Source organism: Chiloscyllium punctatum, chromosome 13, assembly GCF_047496795.1.
Source record: "Chiloscyllium punctatum isolate Juve2018m chromosome 13, sChiPun1.3, whole genome shotgun sequence".
NCBI lineage: Eukaryota > Metazoa > Chordata > Chondrichthyes > Orectolobiformes > Hemiscylliidae > Chiloscyllium > Chiloscyllium punctatum.
Window position 1 is genome coordinate 84116512 of NC_092751.1, and position 25078 is coordinate 84141589.

Consider the following 25078-nt stretch of genomic DNA (forward strand, 5'->3'; position numbering starts at 1 on the left):
GCATGCCATATGCCTTCTTGACCACCCTATTGACCAGTGTTGCCACCTTCAGAGAACAATGGACCTGAACAACCAGATCTCTCTCTGTACTGAAGTCTATGCATATGGCATCTACAGCCCTTCCCTCATAAATGAGCTTTGTCACTTCCTCAAAGAATTCTATTAAGTTGGTAAGAAATGACCTTCCTTGCACAAAATCATGTTGCCTATCACCAATAAGCCTACTTTCTTCCAAATAGGAATATATCCTATCCCTCAGTAACTTCTCCAGCAGCCTCCCTACCACTGATGTCAGGCACACTGGTCTATAATTAATTGAAATTACCCCTGCTATCCTTCTTAAGCAAGGGGACAACATTAGCAATCCTCCAGGACCTCACCAGTGTTCAAGGATGCTGCAAAGGTGTCTGTTTAGACCCCATTTCCTTTCTCACTTCCCTCAGTAACCTGGGATATACCCATCCGGACCTGTCCACCTTAATGCCTTTTAGAATACCCAACACTTGGCTCCCTCCTTGTGCTGATGTGAACTAGATTAATCAAGAGTATATAAAATGTAAGCTAAACAAACAGATAAGGAAGAAAGGAATGGAGAAATGAGTGGACAGGATGAAACTATGTGGAGCTGAAATACTGCTCGAGACCATCTGGGTTGAGTATAAATTCAGTATTATCCCTGATGATGCAGGAATCTAGCCTAGAGTCATTGAGATGTACAGCATGGAAACAAACCCTTCGGTCCAACTCATCTATGCCGACCAGACATCCCAACCCAATCTAGTCCCACTTGCCAGCACCCAGCCCATATCCCTCCAAATCCTTCCTATTCATGCACCATTCCAGGTGCCCCTTAAATATTGCAATTTTACAAGCCTCCACCATTTCTGGCAGCCCATTCCATACATGCACTACCCTCTGCGTGAAAACATTGCCCCTTAGGTCTCTTTTATATCTTTCCCCTCTCACCCTAAAACTATGCCCTCTAGTTCTGGTCTCCCCCACCCCAGGGAAAAGACCTTGCCTACTTACCCTATCCATGCCCCTCATGATTATATAAACCTCTAAGGTCACCTCTCAGCTTCCCACTCTCCAGGGAAAACAGCCCTAACCTATTCATTCTCTCCCTATAGCTCAAATCCCCCAACTCTCGCAACATCCTTGTAAATCTTTTCTGAACCCTTTCAAGTTTCACAACATCTTTCCAATAGGAAGGAGACCAGAACTGCATGCAATATTCCAACAGCGGCCTAACCATGTCCTGTACAGCCGCAACATGACCTCCCAACTCCTGTACTGAAAACGCTGACCAATTAAGGAAAGCATACCAATTGCCACCCTCACTATCCAATCTACCTGCGACTCTACTTTCAAGGAGCTAACTAACCTGCACTCCAAGGTATCTTTGTTCAGCAAGACCCCCATAAAGTGTATAAATCCTGCTAAGATTTGCTTTCCCAAAATGCAGCACCTCGCATTTATCTGAATTAAACTCCATCTGCCACTTCTCAGCCCAATGGCCCATCTGGTCAAGATCCTGTTGTAATCGGAAGGTAACCCTCTTCGCTGTCCAATGCACCTCCAAGTTTGGTGTCATCTGCAAACTTACTAACTGTACCTCTTATGCTCACATCCAAATCATTTATGTAAATGACAAAAAGAAGTAGACAAAAAGACCGATCTTTGTAGCACTCCACTGGTACACATCTAGAAATAAGATTTTTTTCAACCCTGTGTAACTATTCAATTGTACCAGGACTGATAAGCCTCCTCATACAATGGCATAATAATTATGGAGGCCATTCAGTCCATCATTTGTATTTTAATATCCCAAACCTTATTGATCTAAGTTACTGGGGAAGGGGGTCCAGGGCCGTGAAGATCTTTGACCCACTCCAGCTGGGAAAAGGTAAATCCTTTTATAAATGCGTTTGTGCTCCCTCTCTCCAGGGACTGATGTTCGGATACGCCACCGACGAGACCGAGGAGTGTATGCCGCTGACTATTGTGCTCGCTCACCGGCTCAACGCCAAGATAGCCGAGCTCCGGCGTGACAGCACTCTCCCATGGCTCAGGCCTGACTCCAAGACCCAGGTACATGGCGCTTCCCCGGCTCCCTAGCGACACGCACGAGGTCCTCTCATCACCGACCTCCCGGAGACTCGACGGTGGGCGGGAAGGCTTCACAGAGGCTCATGGGCCGGGTGTGCAGTCCTCCAGCGCTGGCCACACCCCCCTCGCGCACTAGGCGCCGCCCTCCGCCCGGTCCACCACCACGCCCTGCCCCTCCACACTGACACGAGGCCCCGCCCCCACCCCTCCCCCACCCCCACCCCTCCCTCACCCCCACCCCTCCCTCACCCCTCCCTGCTCTCGCCCCTCCCCTCCCTGCTATCGGCCCCGCCCATCCCTGCTCTCGGCCCCTCCCCTCCCTGCTCTCGGCCCCTCCCCTCCCTGCTCTCGGCCCCTCCCCTCCAGCTCTCGGCCCCTCCCATCCTTGCATTAGGCCCAGCTAGTCCCTCCCCTCCCTCCCAGAGTACTCGCTTCTACCTGCCCGAAGCCCCTCCCCTCTCCGTCTGAGGCCCCGCCCAACCCGGCCTGAGGCTCCGCCCCCGGCCCTAAGCCCATCCTCTCCATGTCTGAGGCCCCACCCCTTACTGCCCTCAGTCCCCCCTACCCGAAGCCCCACCCCCTACACGAAGCCCCGCCCCCTCTGCACTCCTGTAACAACATGTCCCAATACCTGTACCCAATGCAGTAACCATTCTTCACCACCCAGTCTACCTGTGACTCCACTTCCAAGCAGCTATGAACATGTACCCCTAGATCACTTTACTCTATAATGCACTATAAGGCCCTACCACTGTGTAAGTCTTGCCCTGGCTTGGCGTACCAACATGCAACACCTTGCATTTATCTAAATTACATTCCATCTGGCTTTCCTCAGGCCACTGGCCCGGCTGATCAAGATTTTGCTGTATTTCTAGATAACCTTTTTTCACTGTTCTCTACACCACTAATCGTGTTCTTTACACCACTAATCATCCGCAAGCTTACTAACCATACCTTCTAAATTCTCATCCAAAACACAAGGCCCCAATCTTCATCGCACTAGACTGCACCCTTCCCTGCACTAAGCCCTGGGGCTGACCAGCTGCTGCCCTCTCCCTCTCTCTCTCTCTGCAGGTGACAGTCCAGTACAGCCAGGAGAATGGGGTAGTCGTCCCGACCCGTGTGCACACTATTGTTATCTCCGTGCAGCACGATGAAGATGTGACGGTGGACGAAATGCGGTGTGCTTTGAAGGAGCAGGTGATTAATGCTGTGGTGCCCAATAAGTACCTGGACGATAACACTGTGTATCACCTCCAGCCCAGCGGGAGGTTCGTCATTGGAGGACCCCAGGTTGGTCTAAAGAACATAATGTGGGCAGTTTAACAGTTCATTCATGGGAGGTGGGTTTCACTGGCTGGACCAGCATTTATGACCCATTCACAATTGCTCAGAGCACAATGATGAAACAACTACCATATACACTCGAGTAATAGTCCAATTTGTTTTTCTACTTGTTAAGGTTAAATTTATGGGGTCGACTATTACATGGATACTACTTTTGAGGGACTGAAATTCGTGCCCATCAAATTTCATACCATATCATTAGCAGAAGCCCAACTGATCCCTGAACTAATAAAGAAAAATAAACAAATTATGATAAATCTGAAAATCCGGAGGGGAAAGCAACAGCCAGCTGGAAGACTAGGGGTTCAGCGGAACAACTAGCAGACTGGAAAGCTGGAGCGGAACATGATGGCCAGCACAGACTCATAAACGTTGATCTGTTATCTGTGAAGAACTAAGGTCAATTTTCACATGAGATGTATGAAAACGTCCAGGTTATTTGACCAATATTAGGGGGTCAACCTTTACATGAGATCCGACTATTACTTGAGTATATATGGTAAATAGCTGTTAGCCTGGAGTCACATGTAGGCCAGAACAGGTAAGGATGGCAGATTTCCTTCCCTCAAGGGGATTACTAAGCCTGAAGAGTTTTTTTTATAATAATTGACAGTGGTCAATTTGTTCCAGATTTTTTAAAATTGAAATTTAATTTCACTGTCGGCCATGGTGGGATTTGAACCTATCTCACCAAAGCTTGGCCTGAACGTCTGGGTTGCTAGTCCAATGACATTACCATTAAACCACAACAAAATGTAACAAACGTATTCAGACTCGTAAGAGTTTTTGACTGAATTGATAGATGGAAACCTGTTTCTAGTGACAGGGGTGTCAATAACCCAAGGACAATAATTGGCAAATGATCATGGGGTAGTTTAAAATAAATATTTTATGCAGTGGGTTATTTAATCCATGCGGTCTGCAGTGGTGGTGGAAAAAGATGTTTGCCCAAAACGCCAATTTTCCTGCTCCTCGGATGCTGCCTGACCTGCTGTGCTTTTCCAGCACCACTCTAATCTAGACCCTGGTTTCCAGCATCTGCAGTCCTTGTTTTTCCTAGAAAAAGATTTGATTGTCAAGTTGAAAACGAGGTTTGGATAAATACTTGAAAAGAAAATGTTTACAAAACAGTGGGGGAAACGTAAGCACGTTGGACTAATTGGAGAATACTCAATGGTCCAAATGTGGTAAATACAGATTCCAATCCGATCTGTTCAGCCACCAGCCACAGACTTTGTCAGTTGAAATCACACTTGCAGCTGTGATGACCCATCTAAGTGTCAGCACTAGAGTATTGTGTGGGAAGGAACTGATTGCTGAGCCCAGTGCTACTCATTGGACAGGGCCTGAGAGAGTCAGAACTGAGGTGTGGCAGGTCTAGCTCCAACTAGCAAGAACTTCCTTCAAGTGCAACTGTGACCCAAACCTAAAGTAGACATTATGTGTATCAAAATGTGAACCATTAAACATCTCGATTTTTTTAATGTTAAAAAGTACAGCATAGTAACTAGCAATTTGTGCTCCACATAATCCCCATCTTATGTTATTTCCCACAATCAATGTATCCTTTTCTCCCTCACATGCGTGTTGAGCTTTCTCGTAAATGTGTCAATGTTATTCATCTCAACCATTTCTTGTGAGGGGCTGAATGGTTTACACCTGCTCCCACTATCAATGCGCCTATATTTCAAACCATTGTCCATGTAAAGATGTTTCTGCTGAATTTAGGTTTATTAGTAACCATCTTATATTTAGGGTCCAATGCCTTGGGTTAGCCTGACAATGGAGTCGGTGTTTTAATATCAAGCTTATCAAAGAATTTCATAATCTAAAAGAGCTCTGACCAGTTAGCCCTCAGTAAGCCGCATCGACTGTCTTTGCAATGATGGCAGATATCACCCTGTGTCTTGTGTTTGGATTGTTTTAGGGTGATGCTGGAGTCACCGGGCGGAAAATCATTGTGGACACGTATGGGGGATGGGGAGCTCATGGTGGCGGTGCCTTTTCAGGCAAGGACTACACGAAGGTTGACCGATCGGCTGCCTACGCTGCTCGCTGGGTGGCCAAATCCCTCGTAAAGTCTGGACTCTGCAAACGTGTCTTGGTGCAGGTAGGGACTGAGTGGTGTGGACACTCCGGTCTCGGAATGCATGATGTGAGACTTTGGGATGATAAGTACCTCTCCATGATATTATTCTGTTTCCCCATCTAACTAAGGGATTTATTAGTCTTACTTTGAACAGATTCAAGCTTCCACTAAATTAATGGAGTCATACCATGGAGAACAACTGAGCTTTAACAGAGTACTGTTAGTTTGAGACCATGTGGTTTTGGCTAATGAAGGGAGTTTAGTCCATAATCTGGGCTGCATTGAGCATTGAAGAATAAATAATGTTGGTACTCGCAAAATCTCCCTTTTTAAAATGCTTAAGTCTGTGATTTTTTAATTATTTCGAGTCTGTATATCAGAATGTTTCTTTTTGTGGGATGTGGACTTTGCTGGTGAGGTCAGTATTTGTTCTCTACCTTTAATTGCCCTTGGAGTGAGAGGGCCATTTAAGAGGCAACCACTTTCCTTTTGGAATATTGTGTGCAATTCTGGTCTCCTTCCTATCGGAAGGATGTTGTGAAACTTAAAAGGGTTCAGAAAAGGTTTACAAGGATGCTGCCAGGGTTGGAGGGTTTGATCTACAGGGAAAGGCTGAATAGGCTGGGGCTGTTTTCTCTGGAGTGTCAGAGGCTGAGGGGTGACCTTATAGAGGTTTATAAAATCATGAGGGGCATGGATAGGATAAGTAGACAGCATCTATCCCCTAGGGTGGGGGAGTCCAAAACTAGAGGGCACGGTTTAAGATGAGAGGGGAAAGATTTAAAAGGGATCGAAGGGGCAACTTTTACACACGTGTATGGAATGAGCTGCCAGAGGAAGAAGTGGAGGCTGGTACAATTACAACATTTAAAAGGCATTTGTAAGGGTTTATGAATAGGAAGGGTTTAGAGGGATATGGGCCAAGTGCTGGCAAATGGGTTTAGATTAGTTAGGATATCTGGGGAGCAGATTTTATTCTTTAAAGATTCACCCTTGACCAGATAGATTTTTGTATCACAATTGATGATGTCATTGAAACAAGGTTTCCATTCCAGATTTTAAGCGGTGAAATTCCACCAGCTGTCATATTGACATATGTCTCAGAGTTTTAACTCAGGCCTCTGGATTGTGCTTCCAGTGACATGAGCCGACAGTAGTGCCCTAGAGACCCCTCACAGGGAGCTGATTAGCAGAAAATGGTAACCATGAGAGGTTAAACATGCATCTCCTTCTGAATTGATGCTCTCCTTATCCTGTAGGCGTTTGCGTAGTGTCATCGAGTCAGACATTCCAGAATTTTGTAACAGTGACAGTGAGAAAGATGGAGATACACATCAAATTCAGAATGGATCTGAGTTTGAGGAAATGTTTGCAAAGGTGTATTTGTGCAAGTCATAGTCGTAGAATTGTACAGCATGGAAACAGACCCTTCAATCCTACTCGTCCATGCCAAGCAGGTATCCTCAATTAATCTAGTCCCACTTACCGGCATTTGGCCCATATCCCTCCAAATCTGTCCTATTCATATACCCAACCATGAGTGCATTCATGTGGTTCTGAGTGTGTGTGTAGCAGGGTGTGTGTGTGTGTGTGGGTGGTGTGTGTGTGTGTGAAGCTGGGTGGGGTGTGTGTGTAGTGTGTGTGTGTGTGTGTGAAGCTGGGTGGGGTGTATGGGTAGTGTGTGTGTGAAGCTGGGTGGTGTGTGTGGGTGGTCTGTGTATGTGAAGCTGGGTGGGTGTTTGGGTGGTGTGTGTGAAGCTGGGTGGGTGTTTGGGTGGTCTGTGTGTGTGTGTGAAGCTGGGTGGGGTGTGTGGGTAGTGTGTGTGTGAAGCTGGGTGGGGTGTGTGGGTAGTGTGTGTGTGAAGCTGGGTGGGGTGTGTGGGTGGTGTGTGTGTGTTTGTGAAGCTGGGTGGGGTGTGTGGGTGGTCTGTGTATGTGAAGCTGGGTGGGTGTTTGGGTGGTGTGTGTGTGTGAAGCTGGGTGGGGTGTGTGGGTTGTGTGTGTGTGAAGCTGGGTGGGGTGTGTGGGTAGTGTGTGTGTGAAGCTGGGTGCGTGTGTGGGTGGTGTGTGTGTGTGTGAAGCTGGGTGGGGTGTGTGGGTAGTGTGTGTGTGTGAAGCTGGGTGGGGTGTGTGGGTGGTGTGTGTGTTTGTGAAGCTGGGTGGGGTGTGTGGGTGGTGCGTGTGAAGCTGGGTGGGTGTGTGGGTGGTGTGTGTGAGGGTGGGTGGGTGTGTGGGTGGTGTGTGTGAAGCTGGGTGGGTGTGTGGGTGGTGTGTGTGTGTGAAGCTGGGTGGGTGTGTGGGTGGTGTGTGTGTGTGTGAAGCTGGGTGGGTGTGTGGGTGGTGTGTGTGAGGGTGGGTGTGTGGGTGGTGTGTGTGAAGCTGGGTGGGTGTGTGGGTGGTGTGTGTGTGTGAAGCTGGGTGGGTGTGTGGGTGGTGTGTGTGTGTGAAGCTGGGTGGGTGTGTGGGTGGTGTGTGTGTGTGAAGCTGGGTGGGTGTGTGGGTGGTGTGTGTGTGTGTGAAGCTGGGTGGGTGTGTGGGTGGTGTGTGTGAAGCTGGGTGGGTGTGTGGGTGGTGTGTGTGAAGCTGGGTGGGGTGTGTGGGTAGTGTGTGTGTGAAGCTGGGTGGGGTGTGTGGGTGGTGTGTGTGTGTTTGTGAAGCTGGGTGGGGTGTGTGGGTGGTCTGTGTATGTGAAGCTGGGTGGGTGTTTGGGTGGTGTGTGTGTGTGAAGCTGGGTGGGGTGTGTGGGTTGTGTGTGTGTGAAGCTGGGTGGGGTGTGTGGGTAGTGTGTGTGTGAAGCTGGGTGGGGTGTGTGGGTGGTGTGTGTGTGTTTGTGAAGCTGGGTGGGGTGTGTGGGTGGTCTGTGTATGTGAAGCTGGGTGGGTGTTTGGGTGGTGTGTGTGTGTGAAGCTGGGTGGGGTGTGTGGGTTGTGTGTGTGTGAAGCTGGGTGGGGTGTGTGGGTAGTGTGTGTGTGAAGCTGGGTGCGTGTGTGGGTGGTGTGTGTGAAGCTGGGTGGGGTGTGTGGGTAGTGTGTGTGTGTGAAGCTGGGTGGGGTGTGTGGGTGGTGTGTGTGTGTTTGTGAAGCTGGGTGGGGTGTGTGGGTGGTGCGTGTGTGAAGCTGGGTGGGGTGTGTGGGTGGTGCGTGTGTGAAGCTGGGTGGGGTGTGTGGGTGGTGTGTGTGTGTTTGTGAAGCTGGGTGGGGTGTGTGGGTGGTCTGTGTATGTGAAGCTGGGTGGGTGTTTGGGTGGTGTGTGTGTGAAGCTGGGTGGGTGTGTGGGTGGTGTGCGTGTGTTTGTGAAGCTGGATGGGTGTGTGGGTGGTGTGCGTGTGTGAAGCTGGATGGGTGTGTGGGTGGTGTGCGTGTGTTTGTGAAGCTGGATGGGTGTGTGGGTGGTGTGTGTGTGTGAAGCTGGGTGGATGTGTGGGTTGTGTGTGTGTGTGAAGCTGGGTGGATGTGTGGGTTGTGTGTGTGTGTGAAGCTGGGTGGGTGTGTGGGTGGTGTGTGTGTGTGAAGCTGGGTGGATGTGTGGGTTGTGTGTGTGTGTGTGAAGCTGGGTGGGTGTGTGGGTGGTGTGTGTGTGTGAAGCTGGGTGGATGTGTGGGTTGTGTGTGTGTGAAGCTGGGTGAGGTGTGTGGGTAGCCTGTGTGTGTGAAGCTGGATGGGTGTGTGGGTGGTTTGTGTGTGTGAAGCTGGATGGGTGTGTGGGTGGTGTGCGTGTGTTTGTGAAGCTGGATGGGTGTGTGGGTGGTGTGCGTGTGTTTGTGAAGCTGGATGGGGTGTGTGGGTGGTGTGTGTGTGTTTGTGAAGCTGGGTGGGTGTGTGGGTGGTGCGTGTGTGAAGCTGGGTGGGTGTGTGGGTGGTGTGTGTGTGAAGCTGGGTGGGTGTGTGGGTAGTGTGTGTGTGTGAAGCTGGGTGGGTGTGTGGGTGGTGTGTGTGTGTGTGAAGCTGGGTGGGTGTGTGGGTGGAGTGTGTGTGTGTGAAGCTGGGTGGGTGTGTGGGTGGTGTGTGTGTGAAGCTGGGTGGGTGTGTGGGTAGTGTGTGTGTGAAGCTGGGTGGGGTGTGTGGGTAGTGTGTGTGTGAAGCTGGGTGGGTGTGTGGGTAGTGTGTGTGTGTGAAGCTGGGTGGGTGTGTGGGTGGTGTGTGTGTGTGTGAAGCTGGGTGGGTGTGTGGGTGGTGTGTGTGTGTGAAGCTGGGTGGGGTGTGTGGGTGGTGTGTGTGTGAAGCTGGGTGGGGTGTGTGGGTGGTGCGTGTGAAGCTGGGTGGGTGTGTGGGTGGTGTGTGTGAAGCTGGGTGGGTGTGTGGGTGGTTTGTGTGTGTGAAGCTGGTTGGGTGTGTGGGTGGTGTGTGTGTGTTTGTGAAGCTGGATGGGTGTGTGGGTGGTGTGTGTGTGTTTGTGAAGCTGGATGGGTGTGTGGGTGGTTTGTGTGTGTGAAGCTGGTTGGGTGTGTGGGTGGTTTGTGTGTGTTTGTGAAGCTGGATGGGTGTGTGGGTGGTTTGTGTGTGTGAAGCTGGTTGGGTGTGTGGGTGGTTTGTGTGTGTGAAGCTGGTTGGGTGTGTGGGTGGTTTGTGTTTGTGAAGCTGGTTGGGTGTGTGGGTGGTGTGTGTGTGTTTGTGAAGCTGGATGGGTGTGTGGGTGGTTTGTGTGTGTGAAGCTGGTTGGGTGTGTGGGTGGTGTGTGTGTGTTTGTGAAGCTGGATGGGTGTGTGGGTGGTGCGTGTGAAGCTGGGTGGGTGTGTGGGTGGTGTGCGTGTGTTTGTGAAGCTGGATGGGTGTGTGGGTGGTTTGTGTGTGTGAAGCTGGTTGGGTGTGTGGGTGGTTTGTGTGTGTGAAGCTGGTTGGGTGTGTGGGTGGTTTGTGTGTGTGAAGCTGGTTGGGTGTGTGGGTGGTGTGTGTGAAGCTGGGTGGTGTGTGTGTGTATGTGTGAAGCTGGGTGGGTGTGTGGGTGGTGTGTGTGAAGCTGGGTGGGTGTGTGTGTGTACGTGTGAAGCTGGGTGGGTGTGTGTGTGTACGTGTGAAGCTGGGTGGGTGTGTGGGTGGTGTGTGTGAAGCTGGGTGGGTGTGTGTGTGTACGTGTGAAGCTGGGTGGGTGTGTGGGTGGTGCGTGTGAAGCTGGGTGGGGTGTGTGGGTGGTGGGCGGTGTGTGTGTGTATGTGTGAAGTTGGGTGGTGTGTGTGTGTATGTGTGAAGCTGGGTGGGTGTGTGGGTGGTGTGTGTGAAGCTGGGTGGGTGTGTGTGTGTACGTGTGAAGCTGGGTGGGTGTGTGTGTGTACGTGTGAAGCTGGGTGGGTGTGTGGGTGGTGTGTGTGAAGCTGGGTGGGTGTGTGTGTGTACGTGTGAAGCTGGGTGGGTGTGTGGGTGGTGCGTGTGAAGCTGGGTGGGGTGTGTGGGTGGTGTGTGTGTGTGTGAAGCTGGGTGGTGTATGTGTGAAGCTGGGGGTGAGTATGTGGGTGGTGCGTGTGAAGCTGGGTGGGTGTGCGGGTGGTGGGCGGTGTGTGTGTGTATGTGTGAAGTTGGGTGGTGTGTGTGTGTATGTGTGAAGCTGGGTGGGTGTGTGGGTGGTGGGCGGTGTGTGTGTGTATGTGTGAAGTTGGGTGGTGTGTGTGTGTATGTGTGAAGCTGGGTGGGTGTGTGGGTGGTGGGCGGTGTGTGTGTGTATGTGTGAAGTTGGGTGGGTGTGTGGGTGGTGGGCGGTGTGTGTGTATGTGTGAAGTTGGGTGGTGTGTGTGTATGTGTGAAGCTGGGTGGGTGTGTGGGTGGTGCGTGTGAAGCTGGGTGGGGTGTGTGGGTGGTGTGTGTGAAGCTGGGTGGTGTGTGTGTGTACGTGTGAAGCTGGGTGGGTGTGTGGGTGGTGCGTGTGAAGCTGGGTGGGGTGTGTGGGTGGTGTGTGTGAAGCTGGGTGGTGTGTGTGTGTGTACGTGTGAAGCTGGGTGGGTGTGTGGGTGGTGCGTGTGAAGCTGGGTGGGGTGTGTGGCTGGTGCATGTGCTTGTCTGTGATTGCCTGAACTGACATTTGCAGTTGTCATTTTTGCTCTCCCATTTTGAGGTGGTTTTTTAGTTGTGCCGTGTGACAGCTCCAATGAAGCAGTTCTCTCACTGTAAATCTCCAGGTCGCCTATGCCATCGGGGTCGCTGAGCCACTCTCTATCTCTGTTTTCTCGTACGGAACCTCACAACTGGGCGACAAAGCATTGATGGAAATTGTGAAAAAGAACTTTGACCTCCGACCTGGAATGATTGTCAGGTAAAAATAAGCTGCTACCTTCAGTTCTGGGTGTGAAAGGTGAGGATTGATGACCGTTTCCTGACTTGTTCAATGCAGTGTTCGAGTGATGAGTAGATTAGATCAGATTCCCTACAGTATGGAAACAGGCCATTTGGCCCAACAAGCCCACACTGACCCTCCGAGGATTAACCCACCCAGACCCATTCCCCAACCCTGTATTTTATCCCTGACTAATGCACTTAACATTATGGGCAATTTAGCACGACCAACTCACCTGACCTGTACATCTTTGGATTTGGGAGGAAGCATTATTGTTGTGAGGCACTAGATATAATTTCACTGAAAAACCTGCCCTCTCCTGTCCACTCCCTGATGTGTACAGCCTACTCTTCAGCCTGGACTTATCAAATTGGTCTTGGATTTCAAAAAGGAATCAGCCTCCAGTTTGAGGCTACCCTTGTAGATGGCACTACTGCCATCCATAACAGCTGGCAAATTTACAGAGGATCCATTTCTCGGTCTTCAACCTCCCAATGCCTCATTCAATTAAACGTTTCCCTTCCTTCATCCCCGGGCCTGGAATGGGGGAATTACTTTAATCAAGACCGGGATCAGGAGCCTTTTGCCAGATCTAGGAGTTCCAGGAACTAGATCCAGGGATAGGGAAGAATGTGGATGAAAGAGAACTGGGGATGTTGCAAGGGAGGACAGGGGATGCAATACAAATTTGTCTTCAGAGGAATACTCAGTTCACTGAGATCAGAGAAATCTTTCAATCACCGAGGTAATGAATTCTCTGCAATTGAATGTGGAATTTCTAACTTAAGGCTGCATAGATTCAGGAGCTATTATAATTGCAAGCACTGTAATTGTTATTGTAATTAACACTGTTAGCTTGCTCCACCATTCAACACAAGAATGACTGATTGGTTATAGTGTCATCTCCATCTTCCCTCCTACCCCATTCAGTTTTGACACCCTTATCAGTTATTATAAATCAAGCCCTTTAGAAGTCACCAGCTTAGAACAGGTACATTTGGAAAACTCCATTAAACAGTAAGAAAAAGAGACCAAGGGGTCAAATGGGGTAAAAACAAAATTCACTTGCACATCAGAAAAATCTTGAACTTTTTAGAAATAATTGAATGCCCATTTCTTCAGAGAGTAAAAAGATAATTCCGTATGCATGAACTAAGACGATATTTCGGCAGGAGAATGGGGGCTGGGGGGGCATGAAGTGAATTGTTCATTCGGAGAGCTGGTACAGACAGGCTGGGCTGCATGGCCCCTTCCTGTGCCATAACTGGGCTGTCATTTAGATCTGTTTTTGTGATCTTGTATCAGACAAAAAAAAAAGTTTCCTTTTCCAGGGACCTCAACTTGAAGAAACCAATTTACCAAAAAACAGCTTGCTACGGCCATTTTGGCAGGAGTGAATTCCCTTGGGAAGAGGTCAAGAAGCTGAATTACTGATGTATCCCAGCCTGGTCCTGAAGCCACTGCTGCTGCTGTCCATTGCGGTGAACTACAGAGGGGTAATTTGTCCTGAAATTCCATGATAGACTGGCTTCTGCCGGTCCACGTCAGATCCTTGCCTCCAGGAGGGACCAAATCACAATCAGTGGGAAGAATTTAATCATCAGTAACAATGCCATGTTGGAGAAGAGTTTCCTGGGAGTTTCCATGGAGAGTTCTGTTATTCTTTGCATTGCTATCATTTACAGAACCGTAACAACTCATCTTCCTGTCATAGGGATAGGCACCACCAAAATTCCACAAATCTGAATGGTAGCTTCAGCCCAGTACCTCCAAGCCTGGTGACGTGAGACAGAACCCAATACTGAACCACAAAGTGACCAAAATGACAGATGCTAATACTTACATTCCCTGAGGGTGGAGTGTTGAGGTGCAAAGCTGAATCCTACTGTCAATGGCATTTCAATTCTGTTCTCCTTGATGACCCCATCTCACAAAACAAGGGAACATTCCTCTCTCCTCTGTGTTTGGGGGTTGAAATCGGTGCGCCCTGAAATTTGTCATTCAAGTTCCCTGGACATCCTGTGCAGCATGCAGTTAGTGCTAAAATAACGTTGGGATCAAATCTGGCCTCCCTGTTCCTAAAGAAACCATAACCTGCCTTAAAGTAGAAATCAGTGACTTACAATTCATGGCGACACTATGAATTTGGAGCAAGGGTATGACATTTGCCCCCACAGCCATTCGACAGGATTGTGGCTGAATAATTGTGAGCTCAGCTTTTCTGGTTGTCCCTAATACCCTGAATCTGGCCAGCTCTACCTTAAAGAACATTCAGTGATCTTACCTCCACTGTTCTCTAGGAAAGAAAATTCCAAGGACCTCATGGATCTCTGGGAGAAAAAAAAACTCTTCTTCATTTTACGTTTAAAACTGGAGGCCCCAGATTTCGACGCTCTGCACCACCCACCTCTCCCCCCCCCCACCACCCCCACCAAGTTCTAGCCTCTCCCACAAGGGGAAACATGCTTTCAGTATCTTCCAGAGCATTCCCCTCAGATTCCACTCTGCTTCAATGAGACCAGCTCTCATTCCTCTAACTCCTGTTTACCTACACAGCTTCTGACAACATTCCTCATGATTTGCAGGACATTATTTCAAGTGAACCAGTCCAAGCCTCTGTCAAAGCAGATAGACTGAGACAAGCTGTGTGACTGGATGGAATTCACGTTTCCTAAACTCATCATGAGTTACTCTGGCTTCTTTAGTTCTATATTGTGTTTCCTTCTCAAGTTTAACTTGTATCTGGTCACATAGTCTGTCTCTGAGCCGGGCCGTTTTGAGAATATTCAGCTCAAGTGCACGGGTCCACTCCAGTTTTGGTGGTTGTTCCTTTGCAGTGTCAATCTTGGATCATTTCTAACACTCTCACTGCTGAATCACAGGGCTGCAGGGCTAGGGCTCACTCCAAAGACTTGAGCATTGCATCCACATTGTCACCTCCGTTCAATACTGAGGGAGAAGCCATATCCTTTCACCTTTGACACCAGGTCCTGTCTGCTCACTCAGGTGGATGCAAAAGATCCTGTGGCAGAACTCATAGAGGAATGGAGTGTGCTTTGATGTTCGAGCCAATATTTTTCCCTCAACCAACACAGTAATTTCATCATTATCTCATTGCTATTTGTAATTGATTGCTGCATTTCTTACACAAGTCCTTTAAAATTAAAATGTGTTGGGACATCCTATGAATATAAATAGCAGAACAGAAAAACAATCTTTCTTATTATCTTAATCTACAAAAAAAAATGCAATCAATTGCTACAATTCCAGTCTTCCTGTTGCTTTATGACTCTCCCATTCTTCTTATTTTGTTCATTATTTAATGTTAACTTATATTCTGGCTGAATCTAATGAGTCTTCCGATGCCTCTAATCTCCTACTATTTTCCTTCTACCTCTTTCCACTTGCCTTTTTTAACAAAAATGTTGGATTTTGATTTATTTCTGAACTGATAATTGCAGTGCAAAGGGGAAAAGGTTGTCTCTGTTATATTGCAGCAGTGGATAAATCAGTCTGTGATTTAACTCAAATCTTCAAAGTCATTTCAAAGCATTTGGAAATTAAGTGTTGGATCAATGTGCCTGGTATCGAGATGTGTGGTGCTGTGAAATGCTTGGGGGATTTGACTATGGGGAGCTGTGCACCCCGCGGAATCTTCCTAATAAATGGATGGAAAACTGAGCTGGGTCCTTGGATCTCCATGTCCACATTCCCACTGCTCAAAGTTCTGTGGCAGGGTCATTCCTTTACAAAAATCCACATCAAATAAAGCTTTACTTTGTATAGCAAAACATCACAGCAAAATAAGGTGCTGATTGTTTGACTAATCAATTCCAATTGCCATGGAGAAAATGAGGGATAGGTTCCTCAATCTTTCAGGGGAACCTGAGAGATTTTTTAAAAATCAATAAAAGACAAGCACTAAATGTATTCCTTTTGCCGACCAATCAGTACTCTTTTCTCCTAAAGCATAAGTTGCTGTGATCATTTGAAAGTTAGCATTCTTGCATTTGTCCCGCGGCAAGTTTCAGTAGCACGTCCCTTTCCTCAGCAATTTGAGGGCTTGAGCTATAGGGAGAGGCTGAACAGGCTGGGGCTGTTTTCCCTGGAGCGTCGGAGGCTGAGGGGTGATCTTATAGAGGTTTACAAAATTATGAGGGGCATGAATAGGATAAATAGGCAAGGTCTTTTCCCTGGGGTCGGGGAGTCCAGAACTAGAGGGCATTGGTTTAGGGTGAGAGGGTAAAGATAAAGATATAAAAGAGACCTAAGGGGCAACTTTTTCACGCAGAGGGTGGTACGGGTATGGAATGAGCTGCCAGGGGAAGTGGTGGAGGCTGGTACAATTGCAACATTTAAGAGGAATTTGGATGGGTATATGAAAGGAAGGGTTTGGAGGGATATGGGCCGGTTGCTGGCAGGTGGGACTAGATTGGGTTGGGATAGCTGGTCGGCATGGATGGGTTGGACCGAAGGGTCTGTTTCCATGCTGTGCATCTCTATGTCTCTAATAGTCAAGATCTGTACAACTAAGTGAAATTGAAATAGCGTTTCCTATTTATGACAGTCTAAGATCCCATCAACACCTCCAGGTGGTGCCAAGTTACATTTCGTTCAGTTTCCACTTTTAACAATGAGGAGACAATCCCAGAAAACCAGAGTAAACTCCACCTCCCTTCCGTGCTATAGTTGCCTCCTCTCACCCAATGGGAAATGCCTGAGTCACATGGCGATGAATAGCTCACTTCGATGCTTGCTTCGACTGCTTGAAGAAACATTGGAAAAAGAGGTTCTTTGCGGCAGAATATGGAAGTGGAGTGAGCCATTAAAGGATTCCAGGATTCAAAGAAAGTTCGGAATGATCTCTTTCAAACATGCTCGAGAGTCACTGGAGTTTCTAATATGCCCCCCACCTTGTTCCAGTGTCAAGGCTTCTCATAAGAAGCAAAAAGAATCCAAGCACTACCCCTGCTAACCCCTTAGATGGCTCCAGAATTGCCAAAGAGAGATCATTATTCATCCAAAGTTCCTCTACCCACACCCTGAGGCGATTGAAAATTGATGGGGATGTATCTTTTATTAAAAGAGACGAGTATTTTGGGAAAACCATTGAGTGTGCAAAATACAAAATATGCGCACCCATTTGTTGCTTTGTCCTTCAGCAGCATGTTCTTGCTTTAGGAGATACACGTCATTTTGTCAATTATTGAGTAAAATGAATTCTGGTGGACGTGAACTTGGCTACAAAATACAAAGCTGCCTTCGCGTCAGAGTCTAATTTGCACTAGAATTGGAATCCCTACAGTGTGGGGAAGGGCTCTTTGGCCCAACAAGTCCACACCGACCCTCTGAAGAGTATCCCACCCAGACCCATTCCCTTACATTTTCCCCTGACAATGCACCTAACCTACACATCCCTGAACACTACGGGCAATTTAGCATGGCCAATTCACCTGACCTGCACACCTTTGGAATGTGGGAGGAAACTGGAGCACCCGGAGGAAACCCACGCAGATAGAGGGAGATTGTGTAAACTCCACACAGACAGTTGCCTGAGGCTGGAATCAAACCCAGGTCCCTGGCGTTGTGAGGCAGCAGTGATAACCACTGAGCCACTCTACCACCCCAAATTTTATCACCAATTTGACCATTTACTTTAAAGTTCTCGGATGAACAAAGCAAGGCCAAAGGATTCCACGTTTCTACTGAAAAAGCTGCTGATATGGGAACTAAGATACGGTATCAAAGTAAAATGATAGGAAGCTGTATATATGGAGACCAAATCTTCCAATCACGCAACATAATTTGCCTTAGTTACCGTGAATATTCAATATTTTGCACACTCCTCATGAACCTAGGGGTCAAAAGAACTTATCAGGCATCAGATCCAACATGATGGACTTTAGCTGTGAACATCTGGAAGGTGTCACAAAGCAGTGAGCACCTGGCAGTTGTCCAAGAACGGCATCGACACAGCTCGGAAGAAGGCAGCCTTTGTACCAGCCTGCTTGAGCAGGAAACATGGCATCATATGAGGGATGCAGATGGCGCAGTCAGGGATGTCTCACAAGAATGTCAATACACCTCTTTCAAAAAACAAATTACTGATGCTCATAAATAATATACTTATTATTGAATAGGTTGAAGTCTTCATTTTGTGTGGAAAATTGACACATTTTCCACAGCCAATAAACAAGTCAGGGTTAATGTTTCTGTCTCTTCCAGTCTTCACCAGCATGGGCTACTGCATAAAAAACATAGACAAAAAGCTCAACAACTCTTTGATTGATGCTCTCTTGGGACACATTTTCCTTCACGTGTTCATACTAATCCAATTGCTCAAAAAGGCACTAAGTCTTCTGGCAAAATATCTGATTCCTGATGAAGGGCTTATGCCCAAAACATTGATTCTCCTGCTCCTCGGATGCTGCCTGACCTGCTGGGCTTTTCCAGCAGCACACTCTCGACTCTGATCTCCAGCATCGGCAGTCCTCACCTGCTGGCAAAATATCATGGCCATCATGGACACTGTTAAATTTCACGTGGAATCTTCAGGGTATTGAGGTAATTGTCTTTGCTTTCCTTCTCTAACTCCTTTCACATCTCTATCTTTTATAATCTCCATTTTTTTTTTAACAGTTCCTCCATATTTTCTCTCTTTTCTCCACTTGAACATTTTTTGATTTACTTTGGGACATAGGAACAGGAGTAGGCCATTCAGCCCATTTGTCCATACAATCATGGCTGATTGAACACTTCAATGTCCTTTACTGACATGAGCCCTGTAATCCTTCACAGAATTGATAATAAAAAAATTTATCAACCTCTACTATAACTATACACAAAGACTGAGCTTCCACAGCACCCCAATTCCAAAGATTCACTTCTATCTCCGAGTTAAAATCATCTTTCCTCATCTCAGTCCTAAATGGCATTCCACTAATTTTGAAATTGTTTCTAGACTCTGCAGCCAGGGGGAAACCTTGCCTACATTTACCCTGTCTCTGTCATTCAGTATTCTGGAGGTTTCAACAAGATCATTGCTAAATACTCCAGAGAGTACAGCTCCAGTTTGCCCAATCTCTCTTTGTTGGACAGTCCTGCCAGCCTTTGTTTAAAACATATTCTCTCCTCACACTTTTGCCAAAGTTCTTCTAACTCGTCACACACAACTTCATTTGTTTAATGGGCCCTGTCTCAAGCTCACTCTCAGTCCCTGCCTCAGGCTCAATGTTAGTGTCCATTTTATGACCTTCTGGTCTTTTTTTAATCCAATGCCAATATTTTCCAACTCCATGTCATTACCTTTGTGCCTGCATCAGCCAATCTATTGCTTGTCCATACTATTATCACTTATATGTTTGATAACCAACCACTAAACAATCTTCCATCCTTCACCCTCCAAAACCATCAGCTCATCTGATCTCATTTGTCTATCCTACGCTAGGTCCCACCTGTCCATACTCCTGGCTTCACTACTTCAAGCAAGCTTGAATCGTGTGTTTGCTTCTTTCCACTACAGTCTTTCATTTCCCTCACTGTAACCTGTTTAAAAGCTTTACAGCTAACTTGCTTTTCTTGCAAACTCTTTCCGTTTGGCGCTCACCATGCCTTCAGACACAAATGCCCCAATCTTTGGAATTCCTCCCTTAAACTGCTCGGTCTTTTTTTTAACAACACAGTGGTTAACCCTTCTGTTAATTAAACCAAACACCCAGAAAAGTTCACCTCACCTTGTAATTTGTTAAAGTATGAGTGACAGAGAACTCCCAAATTCGCTATATAAAGAAAATAACAATTTATTCTCTCATTCTAAAAGTGAACATCAAACAACTTTTCACAACTCTAAACCTCCTTCCCGTTAAATGCTGGCTATCTACCTCCCACTCTATAACAATATAGAGTGTTCCTATAAAAAACCCATGTTAAAATTACATCAACTTAATTTCAAAACCACACATCAGCTGTTGTAATCGTTATCAGTCTTCATCTGGCTAAAGATCCCCCGGGTCATCTTCCATCTTTTGCTACAAAGATGTTTCAGATGATAAAGGTACTTTCGAAAGAGAATGTTTTGAATGGCAGTATCTCTTGATGGCAGTTGGTCACTCTCACTGGCTAACTCTCAAAATGCCAGCTACTTTATACCCAAAACATTGGATCATTTCATTGGTTCAATGTTGTTAAAACATTAAATTAAAATTCAGTTGGGTTTTAATATCTTGGGGCATAATTTAAACTGATTGGTTAAATTTGAACTGTTGTGACAACATACCAGCCAAAAGTCAGATATTTGTTTCACAGTCAAGTGCTACATATGTTCAATTTTCCAGTACACTCTGAGACTGCTAGTCAGTCACATGACAGGTGGTGCATTCAATCTCTCTTAAAGGTGTAGTCCACACCTTCAGCTTCATAACACCTCACAATCCATGTCCATAGCCAAGCTTTTGACCATTGCTGCTTATCCCTTCTTATTTGGGCTCCACTTCCACTGTTTTAACTTCATGCTGCTGTGTCTAAATTGAAGGCTTTACTTGATTCTTACGATTGGACATTAACCCTCAGAATTGCCTGGCCATAACATACCTTTGTACATTTGAGAGCACACACCGTGGAAGTCTTGTGATGCAGAGGATGTCTTTACCTCCAGGTTGAAGCCCTGCACATGGACTTGTTTGGGTAGTGCAATTGTAGCCTGGCCAGGCGTGCTGATTGTCAGCCTACGTATCCTTTTAATAAGCAGATGGTCAGAGTGGGAGAGTTGCCTTATCAGCCACGTTACAGAAAGCAATAGCAAAGCACTATGGTACTTTATCTATGAGCATGGACCAATTCAATGGAACTTCACAGGGCAACTTTTGGAAATGAGGATCAAAGAAAAGGCAAACAGACCTGAGAGGTTGTCCTAGTGTATTTTAACTAGTGCTTGGAACAAGTTTAGGGCTTGGGCGATTCAGTGTGCGAACAATGGGCAGGAATTAAATCATCCCTTACAGGTCAGCTGGTATTCCAATCTTTTCCAAATGCCTTTAACAATTGAACTATTTACAATAGCTTCATTAATTACGATAGAAAGGAAGGTCAAAGATATGCTAAATATAGAAGAGATTATAACTTGTTCATTGCTCTAAAGCTAAAGAACCCTTTCTACAAGAGTGATTACAAGTGTGCTTTCTTCACAATTTACTTCAACAAGGAGGATCAGTAAACAGTTGAATATCATAGAATCACAACCACCCGATGAAGGAGCAGTGCTCCGAAAGCTAATACTTCTAAATAAACCTGTTGGACTCTAACCTGGTGTTGTATGGTTTTTAACATAGAATCTCTACAGTGTAGGATCAGGCCGTTAGGCCCAACAAGTCCACACTGACCCTCTGAAGAGTAACCCACCCAGACCCATTCCCTTACTCTATTACTCTACATATACCCCAGATTAACCTGCACATTCCTGAACTCTATGGGCAATAACACAGTTGTATTAACCAGGTTAACAATGCAGGAAGCTTCCTCTCTCTAGCTCTGCCTTTAGAAACCTCTACTGTTATTGTTCTGGTGCAATTTATGTTTAAATGTCTGGCAACTGGTTTAGAAAAATTAGAAGAGATACAAAATCGAAAATTACGTGCAGAGTGTGGGGTGTTCTTAGACTGGAACTTGTGCTGCAAATCAAGAGATTGTGTCTTACCCCAATCTATTGTTTGGTTCCACTTCCTGTGGATGAAGAGGAAAAATAATTCCTCTTTCCTCAGAGGTCACTGGTTTATGATGCAGTCTATCTAACAGGTGAGTTTATTTGTGCAGTGGAGTGAGATTTTGAGGAAGGAATTTCTAGCCTGGAATTTTTTGCCAAGAGTAATATCTTATATTTAAATCGGCTTTATTGTCACATACAGTGAAACATTTACAAATTGCCACTTAACGGAATCATCTTAGGTGCAAGGGTATTGAGGTCCAGAATCTTGGTACAAAGCAGAAAAATAAAGAAAACAAAGTTAAGAATTTAACACTTGCTGCTCTCCTCAGTTGAATTTCTATTGTATTAAGTAGTTTGTGCAAGAGTTCTATAATATATATTTTAAAAATCCCCTTTAGCCCAGGTCATGTTATGCTTACATTTAGATTTATTTTCCTCAATCATGCAGTCACTTAAAAATAATGCAAAATGCTACATTTGGCAGGATCAAAGCAAGGATAGAGCAGCCCCGACAGAATAACACTTTGCAATATCCTTGATGGCAATCTCTCTGCGCAGGGAGAATACTTGTCACAGAGCCCAGAGTCAGGAGACAGAGCAAGAGAGAAAAAAGGAAAGCATTTAAAATGTCAAGGGACAGTAGGCTTTGCACTGAATGGGATTAGTGTAGTTTAGTCTTTGTTGATCACATAGTCATGGTGGGCCAAAAGGTAGGTTTCTGCAATAAAAAGGGAAGAGAAAGTGCGAGAGGCTGTTAGAGATAGGGAATAAGTTCAATGAACTGTGAAGGAGGTATTACAAATAAGGGGAAGTGATAGGTGAATGATTAAACAGTATTTTTAAAAAACATATTGTATATTGGTAGTGTGACATTAGTCATTCAAGTGCTGAGACAGTGGTCGATAATGAGTCGAGCTCTTTTCCTGCTTTTTGCCATTGCCCTGTTTCAACAGCAGTTCGAAGAATCAGAATGTGTGATTGTGGGAGATCCATCTAGCAGTAAAGATCAAAGCCATCTGTATACCACAACACCAACCCTCCTGAACACCGCAACACCAACCATCCCATACACCACAACACCAACCATCCTGTATACCACAACACCAACCATCCTGTATACCACAACAGCAACCATCCTGTACATCACAACACCAACCAACCTGTACACCACAACACCAACCATCCTGTACACCACAACACCAACCAACCTGAACACCACAACACCAACCATCCTGTATACCACAACACCAACCATCCTATACACCACAACAGCAACCATCCTGTACATCACAACACCAACCCTCCTGAACACCGCAACACCAAACATCCTGTGTACCACAACACCAACCATCCTGTACACCACAACATCAACCATCCTGTACATCACAACACCAACCATCCTGTACATCACAACACCAACCCTCCTGAACACCGCAACACCAACCAACCTGAACACCACAACACCAACCATCCTGTACACCACAACACCAACCATCCTGTACATCACAACACCAACCATCCTGTACATCACAACACCAACCAACCTGTACACCACAACACCAACCATCCTGTACACCACAACACCAACCAACCTGAACACCACAACACAAACCATCCTGTACATCACAACACCAACAATACTGTATACCACAACACCAACCATCCTGTATGCCACAACACCAAATACCCTGTACACCACAACATCAACCATCCTGTACATCACAACACCACCCATCCTGTAAGCCACAACATCAAAAACCAAGTACACCACAACAGCAACAATACTGTATACCACAACACCAACCATCCTGTATGCCACAACACCAAATACCCTGTACACCACAACATCAACCATCCTGTACATCACAACACCACCCATCCTGTACGCCACAACATCAAAAACCAAGTACACCACAACAGCAACCATCCTGTACACCACAACAGCAACCATCCTGTATACCACAACACCAACCGTCCTGTACATCACAACACCAACCATCCTGTACATCACAACACCAACCATCCTGTACACCACAACACCAACCATCCCATACGCCACACACACAAAACACCCAGTACACCACAACACCAACCATCCTGTACATCACAATACCAACCATCCTGTACATCACAACACCAACCATCCTGTACACCACAACATCAACCATCCTGTACATCACAACACCACCCATCCTGTACGCCACAACACCAAAAACCAAGTACACCACAACACCAACCATCCTGTACACCACAACAGCAACCATCCTGTACATCACAACACCAACCATCCTGTATACCACAACATCAACCATCCTGTACATCACAACACCAACTATCCTGTACATCACAACACCAACCATCCCATACGCCACAACACCAACCATCCCATACGCCACACACACAAAACACCCAGTACATCACAACACCAACCATCCTGTACATCACAACACCAACCATCCTGTACATCGCAACACCAACCATCCTGTACACCACAACACCAACCATCCTGTACACCACAACACCAACCATCCTGTATACCACAACACCAACCATCCAGTATATCACAACACTAACGATCCTGCATACCACAATATCAACCATCCTCTGTACCACAACACCAAATATCCTTTACACCACAACACCAATCATCCTGTATACCGCAACACCAACCATTCCGTATGCCACAACACCAAACACCCAGTACATCACAACACCAATCATCCTGTACATCACAACACCAACCATCCTGTACATCAGAACACCAAACATGCTGTACATCACAACACCAACCATCCTGTATACCACAACACCAACCATCCTGTACATCAGAACACCAAACATGCTGTACATCACAACACCAACCATCCCGTATGCCACAACACCAAACACCCAGTACATCACAACACCAATCATCCTGTACACCACAACACCAATCATCCTGTACACCAGAACACCAACCATCCTGTACATCACAACACCAACCATCCTGTACACCACAACACCAACCATCCTGTATACCACAACACCAACCATCCAGTACATCACAACACTAATGATCCTGCATACCACAATACCAACCATCCTCTGTACCACAACACCAATCATCCTGTATACCACAACACCAACCATCCCGTATGCCACAACACCAAACACCCAGTACACCACAACACCAACCATCCTGTACATCACAACACCAACCATCATGTACACCACAAATCCAACAATGCTGTATGCCACAACACTAACCTTCCTGTATGCCACAACACCAACCATCCTGTACACCACAACACCAACCATCCTGTCCATCACAACACCAACTATCCTGTACACCACAACACCAACCATCCTGTACACCACAACACCAACCATCCTGTACACCACAACACCAAACCTCCAGTACACCACAACACCAACCATCATGTACACCACAACACCAACCATCCTGTCCACCACAACACCAACCATTATGTACACCACAACACCAACCATCCTGTACACCACAACACCAACCATCATGCACACCACAACACCAAACCCCCAGTACACCACAACACCAACCATTCTGTATACCA

At 46.6% G+C, this 25078-nt stretch overlaps 1 protein-coding gene and 1 long non-coding RNA gene across 2 annotated transcripts in view; one reads left to right on the top strand and one right to left on the bottom strand.

The window, feature by feature from the left end:
- LOC140484577 (uncharacterized) overlaps positions 1-2159 on the bottom strand; it is a 55870-nt gene extending 53711 nt beyond the window's left edge. The window contains exon 1 of the long non-coding RNA XR_011962294.1: positions 2017-2159. This is a non-coding gene — a long non-coding RNA (uncharacterized lncRNA). The remainder of the gene's footprint in view (positions 1-2016) is intronic.
- Positions 1-21105, top strand: part of LOC140484576 (S-adenosylmethionine synthase-like) — a 36335-nt gene extending 15230 nt beyond the window's left edge. The window contains exons 5-9 of the mRNA XM_072583032.1: positions 1948-2091; positions 3184-3402; positions 5384-5566; positions 11652-11785; positions 13138-21105. Of these exons, the coding sequence (XP_072439133.1) occupies positions 1948-2091; positions 3184-3402; positions 5384-5566; positions 11652-11785; positions 13138-13240 (783 nt within the window). The 3' untranslated portion in view covers positions 13241-21105. The remainder of the gene's footprint in view (positions 1-1947; positions 2092-3183; positions 3403-5383; positions 5567-11651; positions 11786-13137) is intronic.
- Positions 21106-25078: the final 3973 nt, after the last annotated feature.